The sequence below is a fragment of the Schistocerca serialis genome, unplaced genomic scaffold (genome assembly GCF_023864345.2).
Source record: "Schistocerca serialis cubense isolate TAMUIC-IGC-003099 unplaced genomic scaffold, iqSchSeri2.2 HiC_scaffold_1420, whole genome shotgun sequence".
NCBI lineage: Eukaryota > Metazoa > Arthropoda > Insecta > Orthoptera > Acrididae > Schistocerca > Schistocerca serialis.
Genome location: NW_026047648.1, coordinates 3,093,206 through 3,115,933, shown reverse-complemented (window position 1 = coordinate 3,115,933; position 22,728 = coordinate 3,093,206). Strand labels below are relative to the sequence as shown.

The following is a 22,728-nucleotide window of genomic DNA, read 5'->3' as shown; positions in this document are numbered from 1 at the left end:
ACCATGCATAGAAGTGAATTTTACCAAACGTCGTGTGAGTAAAGAGCTAGTTGTGTTTCACAAGAACGATATTTTCCAAATCCTTGTTGACTGTATGTCAATAGACCGTTTTCTTCAAGGTAATTCATAATGTTCGAACACAGTATATGTTCCAAAATACTGCTGCATATCGACGTTAATGATCCGGATTTTCTTGAATACTGGTGTGACCTGTGCAACTTCCCAGTCTTTGAGTAGAGATCTTTCGTCGAGCGAGCGGTTGTATATGATTGTCAAGCATGGAGCTAATGCATCGGCATACACTGAAAACAACCTAATTGATATACAGTCTGGACCAGAAGACTTGCTTTTATTAAGTGATTTACTTCTACGTTACTCGTGTTGGCAGCTGTTCTCGATTCGAATTCTGGAATATTTCCTTCGTCTTCTTTTGTGAAGGCATTTCGGAAGGCTGTGTTTTGTAACTCTCTCTGTGGCGAGTGCTGTAGTTGTGGTCAAAACGGAAAGTGTTTAGTTTATCTTGATTTTTATATAGGAACACCACCATCTCATACATGTAAAGTGAGGGGATAGACAGTATTTTTAAATTTTATAACAGTGGTCGACAGTATTCCCATTCCTTCGCAACACACGCTTCTAATTACTTTCTTTTGTAATACTAGGAGCCTAGTGACATTTGCTGAATTTCCCCAGAAGATTATGTCATAACGAATAACTGACTCAAAGTAGCAGTGATAACTATGTTCCTGGTATCCATGTTTGTGGCACCTGACAAAACACACATTACAAATGGTAGGTTGCTCAGTTTATTAGCTAAGTAATCTATGTGTACCTTCCAATTTAAATTTTTGTAAAGATTTAGGCCTAAGAACTTCATGTGGTTTGCTTCTGTGATATCCTGATCATTACAAGTTATCTTTATTTCAGTCCTTTCTACTGATTTAGATTCAAATTGCAATCATTTTGGTTTTAGTTACATTTAGTTTTAGTCCATTTTGATAGAACCAAGATTCGAGTTTTTCTAAAGTATTGTTGGCTCTTTCTGAACTATTTTCAGATACCTCATTTTCAATTAGAACTGATGAATCGTCAGCAAATAAAACTGAATGAACATCAATAGCAAGTGGTAGGTCATTTACGTAAAAAAGAAACAGATAGGGACCCAATATCGAACCTTGTGGGACTCCTTGGGGAACTGTTTTCCAGTCTGAGGAATGATTGGTTCCATTTTAAGTTAAAATTACTCTTTGTTTCCTACCCGACAGGTAAGAGCTAAACCCATTTAAAGCAGTGTCCTTGATTCCACACATCTGTAATTTGTAGAGGAGTAATGCATGGTTCACGGAATCGAAAGCTTTAGTTAGATCACAGAATATTCCTGTGACCTTTGTACCTTTAACTAATGTGGAGCATTTTTTTTTTTTTTTTTTGATAAACTCATTCATAGCATTCACAGTGTTTCTACCCTGTTGGAATCTGAAGTGGGTTTTAAAAATTATCTCATTTACAGTAAGAAATTTATTAATTTGTTTTGCTGCAATCTTTTCAAAGACCAGCAAGAGAGAGATAGGGCAGTAATTCCCCATATTTTCTGTAAATCCTTTCTTGAATAGAGGTTTGATCTCAGCATATTTCAAAAGATTTGGAAAGCATCCCTGTTCAAAAGATTGATTTATAATAATTGACAGTGGTTGAGAAATAATATCGTACACACACTTGATTACAGATGTTCTTTCATCCGACCCATGTGAGGTTTTGTTTTTTAGAGACAATATTTCCTTTTCCACATCCCTTTGGCTGATTTTTTCAAATTGTTTAAAAAATGTGTTCTGGCTGTTTTCCAAATTTGTGATGCCCTGATAGAATGTCGTATCTACATCCAATCTTACTACATTTAGCAAGAATTCATTGAAACAACTTGACATCTGAACAGGGTTTACTATAATTTCATTTTCATATATAATTTTCAAAATCTCATGAATTCTTACTTTGGCTCCTAATTCAGACTGAACAACTTACCACACTGCTTTTGTTTTATTTCTGTGTTCTTGTATGAATTTATTATTTGCCATTTTTTTAGCTGCCACTACAACTTTCCTACATACAGTTTTATACTGTTTGACATAAGCAACAAAATCCGGATTTATGTTTGATTTTAACTCATTGTGGAGCTCTCTCTCTCTGGGACTAGAAATTTTTATTCCTGTTGTAATCCATTAGAGTTTACCATTTACTTTCTTTTGCTGATATTTACGAGGAAATGATTCATTAAATACCTCTAAGAAACAATTTAAGAATTTGTCAGCTTTAAAATATGATGTAACTGACTAGATTTCAATATTTTCAAAAGGTCGGCACAAAGTTCCCTCAGTACTGGGAAGGATAATTGTATTTTCACAGGACAATTGTCTATATTCAAGCATTTCCAGATGAGCTTTTTCAGCATTTTTTGAAGTTCTCTTATGGGTCAAGCAAATGTTTGATCATTTGTGCTGTGATTCTATCAGTACCTTTAATATCTACTCTTAGTTCTGTATGGTATGGGTGTAACACACTGGAACAATATTTGAAAAAATACAAAATAATTCTTTCATAAGTTTTTTCCCTGGTATCCTGCCAATGTACACGAATCTACCACCTACTTTAACTGCCACTGAGACTATATGATCATACTTAATCCATATCATATTCCCATAAACAGTTACACTTAGGTATGAATTGATTCCAGTTTTGACTCACTGAAATAGAAATCGTAGGGTAGTATGTTTTGGAATTTTGTGAAGTGCACAGTCTTATAATTATGAACATTTAAACCGAATACCAACCTTTGCATCACTTTTAAATTTTTTTTTATCATATAGCACCTCATTACAGAGAAGTGTCTCATCTAGAAAAACTCTGATATTATTACCGATACTGTCTATCAAGTCATTAATATACAATATGAAAACGAAGGGTCAAACACACTTCTATGGAGTACCCCTGAGGTTACTGCTACTTCTGCCAGTGACTCGGCATTCGAGGTAAGATGGTTCTTTCCTACCACGGAAACATCAGTCTCACTTTAAATCTCTTATGATCGTACTTTTGTTAATAAAAGTCACTGTGGGAACGTCTTGTCATTTTCGAATTTATTAAGCACAGCAGCTACTTGATTCCCTTGACTAAAGGATTTCCAGTGTCATGTAAGAAAAAGTGAGAGCTGGATTGCACAGGTTTGACATTTTCAAAATCCTAGATGGCTGACCTGGAGAAAGTCTTTCTTTTTGAGGTATTCAATGATTAGGTCAAAGTATGACACATTTATATTGGTGGCCTGGTCTGTTGGTTTCTTTCAGGGTTGAGAATGCAAATCAGGTGAAGCTTTAAGTACTCAATGCTGTTCCAATGACATACCAAGCCCACAATGGACATATTAAATCTGACTCATACACAACAAAACAACTTTGAAATATGTTTTAAATGAAAACTTCTCATCAAAGTTTGAAACTGTTGTTGATAACTTACTATATGAAGGAACTTACTCTACAGGGGTATGCAGCACTGGTTACCTGCATTGATTCAGAAAACTCACCACACTATCCACTTCCACTCACAACACTATCCACTTCCACTCTCAACAAAAATTAGGAAACTGTATAATTTCAATCAATAAAAACGTCTACATTTCAATTAATTGACTTAATAGCAAGTCACTTGTAAATTAGAATTATTTAACTTAACCATGAGCCAAAATAGAGAATTTTATGTCTTGTACTTTTATGATATTCCTTGCCACTTTACCTACTTGAGTCTACCTGAAATGGGTCCCATTTTGTGTACAGCAATGTGAAATATGTTTTGTTATATTGTTGCATTCACAGTTGATTTCTCAACTATCGCTTCAAGTGCAACTTCAATTCATTGGACAATTGTTATTCAATAGCAAAAAGTATTGATGACAATATTATGAGGATAGTACTTTTACTTGTAGAATGTGCTGTCTTTCATTTATGACTGTATTGCTACTTTTGGTAACTTCAGGTCTTTTACAGTGAAAAGGAAAGTATATCTTCAGCAGAAATTCCATAGTTGGTCTTTATGTCAAAATTCAGCAGCTAAATTTTCCTACTGTTAAACATAGTATGTTATGTTACCATTATTTCAAAATTGCTACTCAGTAGTCAGTGGCAATCTACCATCAACAACAGACTTGATTATATTGATTTATTAACTATTTTAGTAAATTGCAAAGTTCTTTATGTCTACAGTTTGGAGAAATATTATGAGATATTGTGATCACTGTTGCTTTTCATTCTTTTGGAAGCAGAGTAGCACATGTGTGATGTACATAGTTTTGTGATTCAAATGTTTGCACAAATTCCTAACATAGCCCCATCAGCTGTATTGTTCATTCGAGCCATCTAAGCAGTGAGAGCAGTGTCAGAAATGGTACCTGTCGAGCCAGAGTTGCCAAGTGGCGACCCCTGTAGGCACTCTGCCTAAGTGACACTGGGCTGAGGGAAAGGCACTTAAGATTGTGCAAAATCTGGAAAGCAGCAAGACTTCCTGCAGTATCCTGCAAGGTGAGAGCCAAGTTTGATGTTACCTGCCTCAAGTTAACAAGTTTTATACCATCAGAAGTATAGCTGTGTTCATGTGGGAAAGAAATCATTTGATGGGGTTCTTCGATTCCCTTTAGTTCAACATTAACTGCTAACATAGTACCAGATGATAGGCCCATCATGTGGAATGAATATTGCCACCAATGTCGCATTACAATTAAACACATGAACTGCTACTGCACTGCACTGAACTGAAGAAATATTCTAGCTACATAGCTTACACTGGAAAGGCAAAAGATTATAACCACTGGCCACCGTGACATCGGATGCCACGCTTTGACGCTGTGGGCACCTGACGCAGTAAAAAAAAAGGATGTAATCAGATCATATAGAAATGGGGAATCACCTAGCAAGCATATGGGCTGCAAACGCCGAAATACATTCAGGTAAGCGACTTTGACAAAGAGCAGATTATTAACACGCAGAGCCTGTGAACGAGTATCTCGAAAAATACTGAAGCTGGTCAAATGTTGACATGCTTCTATCATGAGCATCTACGGAAAGAGGTAGAAGATCAATGAAACTAACACTAGCTGCTAAATGGACGGATCTCAATGTCTCTTCACAGAACGTAGAGTTCAGAGGATAGACAGTGATGATGTGGAATTGTGGCATCTCTGCCAAAAGACCAAAATACTGGCGCATGTACAAGTGTTTTGGAGCACACCGTTCGTCGTACACTGTCGAACACGGAGCTCCGCAGCAGACCGACCGTACGTGTTCACATGTTGACCGAACGACATCACCAGTTACGATTGCACCGGACAAGGGACCGTCGGGATTCAGTTTCAACCGAAGGAAATGTGTCAGCGCTTTGGGTGAATCACATTTTTGCTACTAGGTCGATGGTCATCTCCACAAATACTGTCATCGAGGTGAACGGCAGCTGGTGGGACCAGTATTATGCTATGGGAGACATTCTCCTGCACTTGCACGGTACCTGTGGTAGTAATCGAAGACACGCTGACAGCCTGCAACCACCTGCATCCCTTTATGCTCGAGCTCTTCCCTAATGGTGATGTCATCTTTCAGTGGTAGAACTGTCCGCCTCAGAGTCAGAACGATGGTACAGAGGTTTGAAGAGCATTACAGTTAACTCACTTTGTGTCTTGGCGATCAAATTCGCCTGAAGTAAATCCTCTGTGCCACCTATCTGAGTCGCTATAGGTACGCAAATTGGCAGCCTGTTATTTATGCAAATTACACGACTTGTGCGTAGACATCTAACGCCACACACCTCCGTAAACTTACCGACTGACGGATCCCTGATGTGCAGAATGAGTGATATATTTCATTCCAAAGATGGACAAACGAGCTATTAAACAGGTGGCTGTAATGTTTGGGCATGGTGCAGTTCACACTTGCTTGACATAGCAGCATACAAGGTCCAACCAAGTAGTTTTGAGAAATCAAATAATGTACAGGATTTGTTCAAACAATTTACAGAACCGCAACTATGAGAAATCTGCACAGAACGCTGATATTTCGCTGAGTGTACTCTGAAAGCATTTTTCTGCTCACCTTTTGAAATATGGAAACTGTCAAATCAGCGTCCGGCTGCATTTCATTAAGTTGTCAACATTTTATGTGCTAGGAGAAACGAAGGCACAGGACTTGAGTTAACAGGTAATGAAGAGATATTTCAGTTGATATTTCCTACTGTTTATTTTCAAAATAATGGAAAGTCACATAGCAAAGTTTTGCTCAACTCCGCGTTCCTCGGTAGGAGTCCGGTCTTCACGTCAGCAGCTGCACGAGCTGCTGGTGGCTGTACAGCCGGGCCTCGTCCAGTGGGGTGTCCCCCACATCGTCCCTGGCCAGCCTGTTGGCCCCTGCCACCAACAGCGCAGCCGCCGGCTCTGCGTGGCCCCACCTCGCAGCCAGGTGCAGCGGAGTGCTGCCCCGCTGGTCCCTGGCGTCGGGGTCCGCCGAGGCCTCCACCAGCAGTTGCACCACGGCCGTGTGCCCGCCCCCTGCAGCCGCGTGCAGAGGCGTCTGCTGCCTGTGGTCCCTAGCGCCCACCTGCGCGCCACCCCCCACTAGACACCTCACCGCCTCCAGGTGTCCCTGCTTCGCTGCCCAGTGGAGGGCAGTCTTCCCGCTGCCGTCCCTCACCTCCAAGGCCGCTCCTCCCGCCAGCAGTGCCCGCAGCTCCGCCACCGACCCCTCCTTAGCTGCCAGGGTCAGCCTCCTGCGTTTCTCCCATGCTGAAAGATTCCTACAAAACAAAGAGCCTTACTATTGACTACAAACATACAACACAAAAGAAGCAAATCATTATAGAAACAAAAACGTTAGCAGTTCTTATACACATCTGACTAATGGCAAAGAAATCTAGAAACACCCCTCACATTATACACTGAAGAGCAAAAGAAACTGGAACACCTGCCTAATACCGTGTAGGGCCCCCGCGACACGCAGCAGTGCCGCGAGGACTTGTCAAATGTCTGAAGTAGTGCTGGAGGGAACTGGCACCGTCAAACCTGCAGGGCTGTCCATAAATCCGTAATAGTATGAGGGGCTGGAGATCTCTTATGAATGGAATGTGGCAAGGCATCCCAGATATGCTCATTAATATTCATATCTGGGGAGTTTGGTGGGCAATGGATGTGTTTAAACTCTAAAGAATGTGCCTGGAGCCACTGTGCAGCAATTCTGGACGTGTGGGGTGTCGCATTGTCCTGCTGGAATTGCCCAAGTTCGTCAGAATGCTCAATGCACATGAATGGATGCAGGTGATCAGACAGGATGCTTATGGAGATGTCACCTGTCAGAGTCGTATCTAGACATGTTGGGGGTCCCACATCACTCCAGCTGCTCATGCCCCACACAATTAAAGAGCCTCCACCAGCTCAAACGGTCCCCTGCTGACGTTCAGGGCCCATGGATTCGTTAGGTTGTCTTCATACCTGCACACATTCATTGAACCAACTTTTATCACTTGTCACAATGTTGTTAAGCAAACCATTATTTTCATGCTCAAAACGCGAAATGAATCGTTGACAGGTGCCCAATCTGCTCCGCTTCATGCGAGGACTGAGCAGTCAAGCCAGCCACCACACACAGAGTTTCCCTGTACCGCAGTTCTGCAGTGATGGCCCTGTACACGCTCTCGTGATCCCCCTCACGTACCCGACACCTGTGTCTGTGTTATCTGCAGATTTTCTCTGGCGAGTTCATCAACTCAATTCAGACGAGTCTCGTCGGTTTCCATATGCAATCGTCCACTCCAATCTTTGGCACACACATTGAGGTTGGCACACTGTTACCTTCATTAAGAGTACTAATAACCCAATGTCGCACATTACTGATGCATATAAAATCAGAATGTACACGGCTTTCATTCTTCTTTAGATTTCAATTGGAGACACGTTTTGTGCATTTGGAAATTTGGTCACAACAAGTTGTTTCTCACACACCAACATATTTAAGTTACACACCGCCCTTTTACACGCTACAATTCAGAGCCCACTAGTGCCAAAGTTTTGCAACATGCGTCAGCAAAATGAGAAAGTTGTCCAAGTAACATGTGTGACATTTAAGTTTTCAACCGATATTAAAAAAAAAAAAGCCACAAACCGAGAGGCATTGCTTTTCAGCACACCCTCGTGCTTTACATGTCTAATTCAGTGGTTCCCACTATCTTCCCCATCCTCGAACCATTGACCACTGCTGGTTGTTCTGCCTTTATGGGCAGTTTACCACCCCACAGGCAAGAGAGTAGCGAACTTCCGCTCGCTCCTTTTCGCTCTTTGACATGGCTATTGGGAAAACAAGCATGACTTCTTACGCCACAAGTGTTTGCCCACCATTGCTACTGATTTTTATTCAGAATTTAAGCAACGGTTGGGTTCTAACCTGAGACCAAGGACACTGTGATTATTATGATGGCCTAACATATGTGAAACCCGAGTTTCTCCTGGCATATACAGTTTTCAAACAACTTACGGGAATTCAGCCAGTTAATATGCCGACCGGAGTGGCGGAGTGGTTCTAGGGGCTATAGTCTGGAACCGCGCGACCGCTATATTCGCAGATTCGAATCCTGCCTCGGGTATGGATGTGTGTGATGCCCTTAGGTTAGTTAGGTTTAAGTAGTTCTAAGTTCTAGGGGACTGATGACCTCAGAAGTTAAGTCCCATAGTGCTCAGAGCCATTTGAAGCATTTATGAACCGGTTAATATGTTCAGTGACCACCGATATTACAGCAGGAGTACACCCCGCCATTTTCAAGGCAATAATCGGTGGTCGCTGAAAATATTACCTGGCTGAATTCCCGTAAGTTGTTTGGACTAACATAGTTTATATATTCTAAATGGGCCGTGGTGTTCTGACAATTACGTGAAACGGTGCTTGATCTTTTATATCAATAGCGAGAGAGGTTACGTGAATTCTGAACGACTTTACAGTGGCCACTGGAAGTGGGTTTGACACCCAAAGTGCTTTCCTAGGAGCAGCTATGGTGGAGGTGGTGGACCTTTGACTAGTTTGGAGTGTGTACGGGTTCACACGAACCCACAGACTGCTATGGAATGCTAGGAATGGTAATACTTCATTTAAAAACCTGCACAGCATGGAGAGATGAAAGTCATGTGTACTGATTCTACTAGTGTAGGTCAAACCCTGAACTGTGGAAACTGCCTGGTAAGGAGCAAATGAGGTGGCTCATGCCATTCACCGTATCTGCTGTTATCATAATGAGATGCAAATCTGGTTGCATCAGTGATGTTTTAAGACCCTGTTTGTCCCACATCCTCTCATTATTATTATTATGCATTTTCTTCGACCTGCACTGTAATTAACACCTGGTTGTATCATTATTGCTTCCATGCAAGAACTCCCTCCCTAGCCCAAGTCCAACACATGTTCTGGAAAGCTGAGTTACTGCAAGTCTACAATCTGATATGATGGGATAATTCGTGGTGGCGCTTCTCTGTTTTCGTGTAATTGGCTGTTAAGAGAATGGGGGTGAACTCAGTAGTTCAAATCTGTTGTTGAAGCAGACACGTGTTTAAGGCTGAGAGATGTTCAGTTTCAGTTTCATGTATGTGTAGTTATTGGCAACAGGCAGAGCCACCAACCTGCGGAGGTGTGAACGGCAGACGTGTTTCCTCTACAACCAGAGGAATGGTGGCAGGACACAGAGAACCAGGCAGTCTGGTGATTGACATTCCCCTCACAGATTTCAGCAAGTACTGTCAATGAGTTATGGAGAGGGCGATGAACAATCACATGTGTGAGTATGTCTGACGAGGAATCCATTGAGTGTGAGGTTACAAAAGACCAATGGTGTTTACGGCATTTGACACCCCACATATAGTCCTAAGATGCAACGACAATGGGAACAGGGGCGGGACTGGAGGTATCGATTGGTGAGCACACCACGAGACTACAGAGCTAATTGAACACCTTAGTCAATGAGTAACTCACAACAGTGCCGCAGTGCTAGTGGTGTTTATGCACAGAAATGACAACAATAAAGAAAGCAGACCTTGCATTATGTCTACAACAACAGTTGTCAAAGTTGACATCTTGTTAGCAGGGAACCCAAGGAATTTTCCAGGGTGAGAAAGAAGTGACAGATGAAATATTAGCATTTCTGCAAGATGAGTCAGTGGAATGTGTGGAGTCGTATATGCTCGACTGTGCAGATAATGCACATGACGAGTGTAATGACGATACATGCTTAACAAGTGAAAGTGATAGTGAAAAACGTGTTGGGCTATGTAGGTCGTGGTACTTGTCGGACGGTGAACCACAAATCCCATCTGCAGTGAAACGTAGTAAAAGACAATTGTTGTCCAAGCAGCAGATACTAAACATAATTAAATACATAGAGGATCATCCACAGCATAGTAAAACAACAATTATGAACAGATTTCAAATAAATCCATAGCAATATGACAGTCTAGTGCACAAGAAAAACTACAGATATTCAAGGGAGGACATGGTGCAGTTCTTACAAAAACTGGCATTTGCACATTTCAAGGATGCTCAATACCATTTACGGGATGTGCATGATAATGACCTAGTATGTTATGCACATCAAATTCTGCGCAACATATATTACAGTGATTTCAAGGGAAGCACTGGATGGCTGCATAACTTCAACCACATCTATGTCACAAGACATATAGACATCAATTTGGATGTAAATTTCAACATATTTTCTATGCTGCTCTTCATTTTCATGTAGCTTTAATGGTTTTCTCACAAACAGTGTTTCTGCTCATACGGGTTCTACTTTGCATCCTTATACCACTAATAAATATTAAACAATGAAAGTAATTACAGTCATGAATGCCACAATCACCACCTCACCATCCATTACCCCCAAAAAACGAGCAACACAGACAAGATAAAGGCTTAGGAAACATGAAACATTAAAAACGGCAAACATGAAAGAGCAAGGAGATTAAAAAGGTGGGACGTGTAGGGGCCAGGCTAGACAAACAAGAAAGGAGTGCTATGGGATTCGTAGGCCACACCAAGTGAGGGCCATCCCTACAATCCCTCAGTCGGTCAGTAAGGGCAAGTGCCCCACCTCACACTGACGAGTAGAAACCACCTCTGCAGGTGGAACGCAAAACCTGTCCGCTAGCATCAGAGGTAGAATGTCTGCAAGTTTAAGATATTGCTACACTGCAGCCAAAATTGGGTAGTCTAGCTGGACGTGGGCCACCATCAGCTGGGCAACTCGTCAGCAGTATGGGGGTTTCTCACATCAGAAAATGTTGCGGTGCTTCAAATGAGTGCGAATGACGCATAGCTGCCACGGACAGAGGATTCCCTACGAGAAGCATGGAGGGAACACTGCATGTAGTCGTGGTCTCCTTTACTGCCCTCTGTTTGGGCAGTCGAGGGCGAACTATCCCGAGTTCCAGAAATCCAACAATTGGTGCCGTCAAGTCGACCGAAGGTCCAGTTGCGGTGCTCTATCGACAGATGCTGCTTATGGCATTGGAGAAATCACTGATAGTCTTGTGATTTCTGAGGCCCACCAAAATATAGTCTTCCAAGTGGGGGAGAGGGGGGAGGGGTATCCCGAAGAATAAGGGATTTCCACATCGTCTGCCAACAGATTGGGTGCTGCTGTATTCTGGACAGCCACGGCAATGCCTCCACGTAGTGGGAAGCTCAGAATTACAGTGGAGGCGAAAACATCTCAGTAGGCACCGTGGAGAGCCAACCTAGGTGGGTGCCCACGTGAGTGTCGCTGAGGGAGAGAAAAAGAAGACTGGGAAGTGGTCACTACGACAATGGTCATTGTGGAACCTCCAGTGGGTGGATAGGAGATCAGGCTTGTAAACAAAGTTCAATGGCTAAGTAAAGTTCCATGTACTGCACTGAAGTGTGCGGAGGCACTAGTATTCGAGAGACGGAAGTTGAGATCTGCCAGGAAGTTATCGATGTCTTTACCACGGCCACTGATTGTGGTACCACCCCACAAAGGGTTATAGACATTGAGTTGCCAAAGATTATGAAATATACTACATCCTGAGGCACTCCACCGTTGGGAGGATGATAAATGTTACAGATGGTATAATCCTGAAATGCAATTGCCCGAACAGCTACAGCCTTCAACATTTTATCCAGAGGCACAAGTTCGCTATACATAAGGTTCAAACACATGTGCAAATTCCACCTGATACCCTATCATCATCGGCACAATTCTTAAAATATCCCCAATTACCCATGAAGGGCAGGGGTCAGGTGGTGGGAAAAACTGCTACAATTCCACTGTAGAATCATGGTGTCAGTATAATGGGAGGATTTGAAGGGAACAAGGAAACAGGGTATGTCACAGGGTCACCTGCAGCCACCGGTTGAGTGTTGGTGTTGTCAACACACGTGGGATCTAAGAAATGTTATGTGGTGCGTTCTGGAGCCCCAGGGGCTGTCAGGATCACTGCTGGGGCCATATAAGCAGAGCATGTGGGATCCTGTGGTGTGGGAACACTGGAATGTCCTCCATCTTTTTGAAGGCCTCTTTTTATCTTTTTTCTCCTTAGTGGGTTTGGATGACTTCCCTGCGTTAGCTGCAGGGACTGAAGAAGACCATGAATCCATACGACCAGCAGCCTGCCTCTCCTACAGCCACTGGCTGATATCCAGTTGGAGACCAGCAGAAACCGTGGAGGGGAGTGTCCTGAGGGACCCTTTCCTGGCAATAGAAGCTGGACGAGGATGATCCCCAAAACATGCGAAAGGCATAACTCTTTGTGACAACTTCAGTTCTGATTTATCGAAATACAATAAAGCAAAATTCGCATCTCTTTCTACAACATGTGGTTGACTGACCTATAAATGGTACTAAGAGTGCAAAACTTGTCCATGCTTAGTGATAAAACTTACCGCATACGAGAGACAGTGGCGGCATCGAGTGGAGGAATGTCGGGGGCAGCCGCGGGCGGCGCAGCAGTGGCAGGTGTCTGGCCGTGGTCGCTGTGGGCGAGCGTGTTCACGTGAGGGCCAGGGGACTGCTTGGTGCACGAGTTGCTGCTGAGGGACTGTCTGGAAAGATAGAAGAACACACACTGCCTGTGACAATAGCAGTTCCAGTACGATGAATGACTTACCACTGTGCAAATCAGTTAACACACCGCTTCTCCCAAGTTCTCTGTAGCAGATCAGCATACCAGACAACAGCTTCTTTAAATGAAGCACAAATTGAATGTATATACATCAGCTGTGCAAAATTTTGTACATGGCTGCACATTCAGAGACCGTGAATAGTTAGAATTGAAAGAAAACAGCCCTCGGTCACTATTTTTAACGAATTAACCGGGTTTCAACACTGCTAGGAGTGCCTTCCTCAGAATTTAAATCAAAGAATGGTCTATAACATGGTCACAGAATTATGACTAGAAACATATGATACAGAGTATAACTACAGAATCATCGTGAAAGACTGGCAGGACTTATATGTCATTTATAAAATAATAAATATGCCAAAAGGGCATTAGTCACATTTTCTTCGAAAGGATACCCTCATCCTTAACGAACAGCTACAGCTATGTAACATAATTTTTTCAATGGTACAAAGCCGCTACTCGATATCTGACATCTGGTCTTCTTGTCCAGGTTGCCGAAATGTTCTTTTCCTTCTAAGGTAGTCCTATGTTTTCTAATTATCAGATGTTTCTTGGCTGTATTTCACGTCAATACTGCTTTCTACAAGTTGTCATTCAGTTGTATCTACATTTTCATCATCATGTTTTCATGTTTTATTTTACTGTTACAAGCTTCGATGTAGACAAAATGTTATGTTGTATGCTACTATCAAACAAACATTGCTTTCCATTACGTACCAAATACTGTTCATTTATAATCATTCCTGCCTATATTTCAATGTAAAGTCACCTAATTGTATCTACGGCTACTACATGGCGCACTCGTTGCAGTGCCATGTTCACCTGGCCGCATTTGTTAACGCGGGCACCTTCAGGCCGTTTGCAACCTGTAACCGCGTAAGTAATGAGCAGCCTTTAGTGGCTCGCCATTGAAATTTTTTATCTTAAACATCTTTGTGACTAATGCCCTTTTGGCATATTTATTATTTTATAAATGAGATATAAGTACTGCCACTCTTTCACAATGATTCTGTACTTATACTCTGTATCATATGTTTTTAGTCATAATTCTGTGACCATGTTATAGACCATTCTTTGATTTAAATTCTGAGGAAGGCACTCCTAGCAGTGTTGAAACCTGGTTAATTCGTTAAAAATAGTGACCAAGGGCTGTTTTCTTTCATTTGTCATCAGCTGTGTCCTAGCACATAGAAACACCACAGTATCCACTTTGTGGCCTTTGAAAATGCCAAGAAAAACTTCAACAAAAAAGAGTGGGCACAGATTTGACCTTTGCTTCTGTGAAAAGCAAGCATAGCGTTTTGACCACCTAAAACGCCCCCCCCCCCCCTCTCCCCTTCTCTATATGTGATATGTGTTACAGAACGATGTTTGCAGCACATTTTCTGAGGCATGACTTAACAGAAATAAAATTGATCAACACACCCAGCGTCATGGGAGAGTGCCTGGATCTGTTGTGAGGACTGGTTTATGGTCTTGTGAATTGGTCACAGGTTGTGTGAAGAGTAAGCAGTTACAGCCTGCTGCATACGTGGTTATGTCACATGGTTTACTCTATGTCTACAATACATGCCCCGACTGAGAAAAATACCCCACTCCTACAGCTACTCCTACCTAATCTGTATTTTAAAAAATACATAATTACCCTGGTACTGGCAAGGGAGTCTAAACCAATTTCGTTACGGTATTTATGGGCACATCACATACACCTACCAAGAAAGTGAAAGAGAAATTTGCAGTGCACAAAGCTGTAGTCCAGATGTTGGTGCAGTGATTACTCTGTCTACTTTACAACACTTAATGTTTCCACACATCAATGTTTGGAACAGAGCAACATCAGAAATGAAAAATTTTAAGTATGCTGTTGCCCTCCTTGAACTGTACTAGTGCATACTACAGGGCCCCTGGTGCTGGTAATGAGTGACAAACTTGCTCCCCATCTTCATCTTTCATTTATGCAGCAGGACAGGTGTTATGTACATGTACCTCACTATCAAAGGGAGCAGAGACAGCACACAGTTTCAAATTCTACTCTCTGTGGAGAGGTTTACAGCGACCAGTGCAGTGTGCAGAATGAAGGACAAGCACTCAGCAGCCCTGGATGCAACTTGTCCGACTGTGCCCTTTGCTGCACATTTTGCGTTCATGGCAAATATGGTTTATGCTGTGTACAAAGTCAGTCTGCCCTTCATTGAAACACTTGATCCCAAAACGTAAATAATCATTAGTTTTACACATTCAATGAACACAGCTTATCACTGTAAGTAACTATGCATTGGTCGGTTTGCTTTTCGGAGTAAAAGGGACCAAACTCTGAGGTCATAAACCTGTTCATCTAATCCCCAGAGGAAGGATACAAAAGGTAAATCTAGGGAGCTTAATTGTAACTTAGATACAAAAGCAAGGAGAAGTAGGAGAGGAAAGAGAGGGAGTCATGTGGGAGAGTCACGTGGCCCAGAATGCAGTCTGAGGTTGGGGCACAGTATGCACAGTGAGACACACCCTCTGCATCCGACCAGCACTATCTCACCCTCCACTGCCCCAAGAAAATGAGCAGCTCAGACATAATGATTACATTTTAACGAATAAAAACATCAGAAACAGCAAATATAAAACGGAAATAGAGCATAAAAAGGTAGGAAGGGTTGGAGTGTGGCTGAACCACTGAGCAAGGGTCACCATGGATCCTTTGGACCAGAGCTGATGTGGGGTGTCCCTTCACCATCACAAGCAGTCAATGAGATCGAAGTGTCCACCTTACAGAGATGAGTAGAAATCAAGTCAGCCACTTTGGCATCATCACTAACACCAGGGGTAGAATGTCAGGTTTTAAGATATTGCCGCAAAACAGCCAAATTTGGGCAGTCCATTAGGACAAGGGCCACTGCCATGTGGTTACAACAGTAAGATGAGTTCTCACGTTGGAGATTGTAGACACGGCTCAGCCAAGTGCTGCCAATGTGTAGCCAACAAAGGACGATGGTTTTCCTGTGAGAAGTGCAAAGGAACACTGCTATGTGATCGCAGTCTCCTTCGTTGCCCTCAGTTTGTTTGGGGAGTCCAGAGTGAACCATTCAGAGTTCCATGCCTCCAACAGTTGATGGTGCAGAGTCGACCAAAGTTGCACTTATGATGCCTGGATTTCCAAAATCGTCATCCTGGTAGCCGACTTTGAAAACAAGTCAGCTTGTTCATTCTCAGAGATCTCCACATGACCACAAGTCCAATGATGACCGACTGTCCTGCTTGATGGAGGCCAGAAAAAAGATCCTGGATAGTCGTGAATGATGGGTGATGAGGATAGTTTGGATATATAGCCTGAAAGCTGCTCAGGGAGTGACTGCAGATCAGAAACATCTTGTAGGTGCAAGTACAAGGATGACTAAGGGCTCGTTTGACGGTCATCAGTTCGGAGTGAAGTCACCGCATCCATTTAACAAGGAGCATAGTTCACTGCACCCTGAATGTGTGTGCAAAATCAGTTCATCCATCGACCACTGAGCCGTCAGCATATGCAATTTCCAAACCCAGAAATCCATTGAAAACTGCCAGGAACAGGAGGTCAAAAACCACGGGCTCAACTGAATCTTTTGGTTTAAAGGATAAATTGAGACCGACCCAAGATCAGGGTACATGCCACGGGAGCTTGCAGTATTGCTCCCTGATGGGAGGTGACAGTGGGGGAAGTAGGAGTTGAGAAGAGAGACACTACACGAATTGCAATTGTGATTCTGGGTCTCTGTTGTGGGATATGGATAGCCCTACTATGAAATAGTTTGTATGCTTATGGGAGCTGTGAACATTTATAACATAACTGAGAAGCTATTATTGGTGACTAATCTGTAAGTGGAGGGACCCCTGCCTCCACGAGTAGGCTGCTCACGGGGCTAATTCGAAAGGCTCCTGTGGGAGGCTGGCCGCCACAGTTGTGTCCTGTGACGGTCCTGTGGCTACAGTGCTGAGAGAGATGCTGAACCATATGTTGGACTCCCATAACGAAGATGGGGCACGATGAGGGTTTTGTACATCCACAGAAGGACAGAGCAGTCTGCACACCAGATGGTGTTACTGATGCAGCGTAGTGTATTACTACATTGTAGCCGGCACCTTTCCCTAAGTTGGTAACGATGGGGGAAGGCGTGTCAACCCAGCATCAAAGACCAGCACAATACATCTCCACCACATTGAGTAATCAGTCATCAAGGTCTGGTCACGGATGAACAGTGACAGAAGTGCATTACGTAAGTCTCGCCAGCAGAAAACTGAGCGCCATAGGTGAGGACTCACGACTACGCCTGTCGAATGGCGCTGCAGTCAGCATTCGGCAAGACCCATACAGAGGAGCAATAATTAAAGCAAAAATTGTCAGCACAAGAAGTGTGTCACTGAAGACCCTAGAGCTTCAGCAAGACCACTGATGGTCACTACAAAGAGAGGGATACTCAATACATTGAATCCAGAAAGTATGGAGTGACCAGAAGTTCTGAGCAAAAAACTGGAAGTGGGCTCCAGAGACTCCATCCATGTAAGGTACTGAGGATGTGGTGTCACCTTGTGGTGTCACCATGTGGTGTTATAAGTCTTTTGTAGTTCAAAGGAGACAGCAATAAAGTGCTGATGCCAGGCAAAAATTCTCCAGATGTCAGAATCCAGGAAAACCAAATTATCAGCAGTGTAATGACCTTGGCAAAAATTGCTCTGCGATAGAGCTAGAAGGATTACCGAACAATTGCACTTATTTCACATGCTAGCAAAGTTATGTTGAAAATCTTACAAAATAGACTTCGCCAATATCTAGATCAAGAGCTGCCAGAAGAACAAGCTGGATTTAGGAAAGGAAGAGGAACTAGAGATGAAATTGCTAACATTCGGTGGATTATGGAAAAAGCGAGAGAATTCCAGAAAGATGTGTACCTCTGCTTTATTGACTACGCCAAAGCCTTTGACTGCGTCGATCACAACAAATTATGGAACGTACTGAAAAACATGGGTGTACCAGATCACCTCATTCATCTGATACGGAGTTTATACCTTGACCAAGAAGCCACGGTGAGAACTATGTATGGAACAACGAAATGGATAGAGATTCAGAAAGGGGTCCGGCAAGGCTGCATACTGTCACCGTACTTATTCAATCTGTATGCAGAACATGTCATGAGGAATGCTAGGCTAGATGAAGGAGAAACAGGAATTAAAATAGCTGGAATAAATGTAAACAACCTCAGGTACGCGGATGATACGATCCTATTGGCAGAAAGTGAAGAAGATTTGAGAACACTCTTATTGAAGGTGAAAGACGAAAGTGAAAAGGCTGGTCTTATGCTGAATGTGAAGAAAACGAAAATTATGGCAACTACACCTACCAATTCGTGGGATATAGCAGGAGAAACCATGGAAGTAGTGACCACATTCAGTTATCTCGGTTCCCAGATCTCTGCTGACGGTGACTGCAGCCATGAAATCCGGAGACGCCTGTTGCTCGGTAGACAGGCGATGTCAAACCTTGACAAGGTTATAAGGTCCAGAGATATAACACTAGCAACAAAGATCCGTATTGTGAGGGCTATGGTCTTTCCAGTTGTGATGTATGGATGTGAGACTTGGACCATTACAAAGGCTGAACGGCGAAGAATTGACTCCTTCGAATTGTGGTGTTGGAGGAAACTTCTTAGAGTTCCATGGACTGCAAAGAGAACCAACAGATCAATTTTGGAGCAAATTAAACCAGATTTCTCCCTGGAAGGTCTAATCTTAAAACAAAAGCTGACCTACTTTGGACACACAATGCGAAGGCATGCCTCGCTGGAAAAAACATTAATGCTGGGGAAGATTGAAGGAACTAGAAGAAGAGGACGTCAGAGGACGAGATGGATCGATGGCATCACAGAAACAATGTGTTCCAACCTGGAAGGTCTACGGGAGAAAGTGCAAGACAGGAAAAAGTGGCGTGATTTGGTTCATGGGGTCACGAAGAGTTGGAACCGACTAAACGAATAGAGAGAGAGAGAGAGAGAGAGAGAGAGAGAGAGAGAGAGAGAGAGAGAGGGAGAGAGAGAGAGAGAGAGAGAGAGAGAGAGAGCTAGAAGGTCCCGAGACTCAAGGAGCCAACACAGTCACTGGCTCGACATGCATTCGAGCAAATTATAGAGAAGATCGGCGAGACTAATTGGGCAATAGCTACCCCCCTCTGCGGGACGCTTACCCAGTTTCAGTACTGCAACAATGGTGCTCTCCCCCCGAGGAAATGGGAGCTTATCCTCACCCCAGATACGGTTAAAGATAGTAAGTAGATGATACCAACAATCCACAGATAGATGTTTAAGAATTTGTTTGTGAATGTGATCTGGACCTGGGGCTGTATCGGGCCAAAGGCACTGAAGAATTCCCACTCAATGAATGAAGCATTATACGGCTCTAAATGGCGTACAGTGAAGGACAAGTTCAGTCACTCTATCCACAGTTTGGGGGAAGGAAATGCAGGATCACAGTTCTCAAATGCAGTTGGAGAGATGGTCTGCAACCTCCAATAGCCTCGGCAATTTCAGGGGTCTGCCAGGGTACTGTCTGGGTACTGTCTTCCAAAGACTGGGGGATTACTAAGATGCCTGCCAATAGAATAGCTGGTGTTGCATGCTGGACAGCCACATCAACACCTCTATGCAGCAGGAAGCCAAGAAAAACAACAGAGGTGAAAATGTACCAGTCAGCATTGTGGAAAGCCCATCTGGGTGGCGCTGTGTGGAGTGATGCTAGGGAGGGATAACTCTATTGTCCTATGGCCGCCTATGGACATGATGGACAAAGTGTACACTCTGTCACTCTAAGCTGGTGTGTAGCTCATCACGAGACTGCAAGGTGGTTATGATGGAAAATGATGCCTTTAACCATATTTAGACTTCACCAGAATGTGAACGAGCTTGTTACAAGCCAGCAATACCCATGACTGGGACGGAGATGCTGTTTCGATCGAAACTGACTCACACTTCACAATGCAGATGGCTGCAACTCCCCCAAATTTGTTCTCTATACTCCAAACAAAGAGTAAAGGGTTTGTGACCAAAAAGAGCCCCCATATGTCCACGTACAAACCCGGTATCGTGGCAATTATTTCTCTGCTTGTCACTTAGCCCTATGTTCCTCCTAAAGTGTAGCCGGAGAAGGAAACTTTCTGGGGCCGAATCTCTCTGTGTTGAATGAGTTCCTTCCTTTTGAAGAGACTGTTGGGGTTGTATAACCACAAGTGGCAGAAAGATTCAACCACTCGATACGAAAGTTACCTACTACGGTGCCATCCACTCCGAACGGGAGCTCTCCCCACGGGCGTCACTCAGACTCGGCAATAGCTACCCGGCCAGCAATCTGTCGCTCTGAGTCCCCGTGCCCCATTCGTGTTGGGGACATAGTCTTTGGCACACGTGGGCAGTCTGCAGCTCAGGCACCAACAGTACAATTACTGTGGGTCAGGTACTTGGTGGATTATCCACAATAAGATGGCTACTGTGTTTGATTTTGGGCATACTACCTCCTTGGAAATGAAGGCTGTTTAAGTGGAAGGCAAACATCACCACACTGCACGACTGACACTTCATGTAAATTTGGAAATGTTGTGGTCACACAAACCCAACAATGGGGACCATGAACATACTAATAAAAATGTGTGGACAGCTCCACAACTGAATGGAAAACCTAGGGTCCTAAATCATCTACCAGGTCCGAGTGGGGACTGCACTGGGAAGACCATCTAACAGAAAGGCAGAGGGAGAAAGGGATAGTGCAAGTAAAGACTCGCTACACGGAAAGGGAAATAGTGCTGCAAAGGCTGGGCCCCCAGAGTAGCAAAGCGTATACTCAGAAAAGAGTTGTCGACCGTCAGGGGATAATTAGGCATAGCTAAATTGCCAAAACAATTTATAAAGTTTCAAAATACTTTGCCGTTTCAAGATTTTTGTCATCTAATTTAGCCACATCTGGTGAACCAGTTATGAGAATGTAAGGAATGTGCTGATGCATACCTTCATAGAGGTTTCTGTAGCTGTCAAGCATGTATTTCATAGTTATGGGAGAATATTTGAACATACTGTGTAAGCATACCCGGGTCGTACAGGTGGCTGTGCAATCAGGCGAGTCAACTCCGCGACAAAGTGCGGGTGTCGGAGCACGGCGTCTGCCCAGCCCCGCGTCACAGCCACCCGGTGGAAGTGGTCCTTTACGAATGCGACGGCAGCCCCCTTCAGGCCGGAGCAGCAGTGGCTGAGTGCGAGGACGGCCGTGGCCGCGGCGTTCTCCACGGTGAGCTGCCCGGCCACCTGCTCCTCGCACGCGTCCTTCAGACCCGACAGTCCGTACTTGTCCGCGGCCGCCAGCAGCTGCGGCGCCATCCCCGGCAGCTGGGGGGCCTTCAGGGTGTACACGTAGGCCACCAGCTGGCGCAGCACCGGGCCCTCCACGTCTGCGATTTGGACCCAGCCGCTGCGCGCCTCCAGCATGTCGTGCCGGAACATGGCGGCGAACACGGGGCTCCTGGCGGCCAGGACGGCCCTGTGCACCACGAGCCTCGTGCCGCCCGCGGCCAGCGTCACCGTGGCGCCGTCGCCCGCGTCCAGCAGCGCACCCAGGTCCCCGGCTGACGTCTCCTCGGTCTCGTAAGTGGCTGCCATAACGCTGAGTCCGGAACACGGTGTAACTCGGCGACCCTCTGCCCGTCACAAGTCAGTACCACCACCGTGTTATCCTCCTCTGTCAAACAGATGCCAGTGCAGTTATTTTGAACAACACATCCACCAAATGAGTTGAGAACTACACTACTGGCCATTAACATTGCTACACCAAGAAGAAATGCAGATGATAAACGGGAATTCACTGGAGAAATATATTATACTAGAACTGACATGTGATTACATTTTCAAGCGATTTGGATGCATAGGTCCTGAGAAATCAGTTACCAGAACAACCACCTCTGGCCGTAATAACGGCCTCGATACTCCTGGGCATTGAATCGAACAGAGCTCGGATGGCGTGTACAGGTATAGCTGCCCGTGCAGCTTCAACACGATACCACAGTTCATCGAGAGTAGTGACTGGCGTATTGTGACGAGCCAGTTTTTCGGCCACCATTGACCAGACGTTTTCAATTGGTGAGAGGTCTGGAGATCGTGCTGGCCAGGGCAGCAGTCTAACATTTTCTGTATCCAGAAAGGCCCGTACAGGACCTCCATCATGCGGTCGCGCATTATCCTGCTGAAATGTAGGGCTTCGCAGGGATCGAATAAAGGGTAGAGCCACGGATCGTAACACATCTGAAATGTAACGTCCACTGTTCAAAGTGCCGTCAATGCAAAGAAGACGTGACCAAGATGTGTAACCAATGGCACTCCATACCATCACGCCGGGTGATACGCCAGTATGGCGATGACGAATACACGCTCCCGATGTGGGTTCACCGCGATGTCGCCAAACACGCATGCGACCATTGTGATGTTGTAAACAAAACCTTGATTCATTCGAAAAAAGGACGTTTTGCCATTCGTGTA

General features: G+C 44.1%; 1 protein-coding gene across 2 annotated transcripts in view; it reads right to left on the bottom strand.

Annotated features, from left to right (window-relative positions):
- Positions 1–6,250: 6,250 nt before the first annotated feature.
- Positions 6,251–22,728, bottom strand: part of LOC126443025 (ankyrin-3-like) — a 49,508-nt gene continuing 33,030 nt past the window's right edge. Inside the window, exons 2-4 of one of the 2 annotated variants that reach the window (XM_050090871.1) lie at positions 21,290–21,934; positions 12,960–13,118; positions 6,251–6,822 (exon numbers count right to left, since the gene is read on the bottom strand). In XM_050090871.1, coding sequence (XP_049946828.1) covers positions 6,342–6,822; positions 12,960–13,118; positions 21,290–21,855 — 1,206 coding nt within the window. In that variant the 5' untranslated portion in view covers positions 21,856–21,934 and the 3' untranslated portion in view covers positions 6,251–6,341. The remainder of the gene's footprint in view (positions 6,823–12,959; positions 13,119–21,289; positions 21,935–22,728) is intronic. The other variant, XM_050090872.1, reaches the window with a different exon arrangement.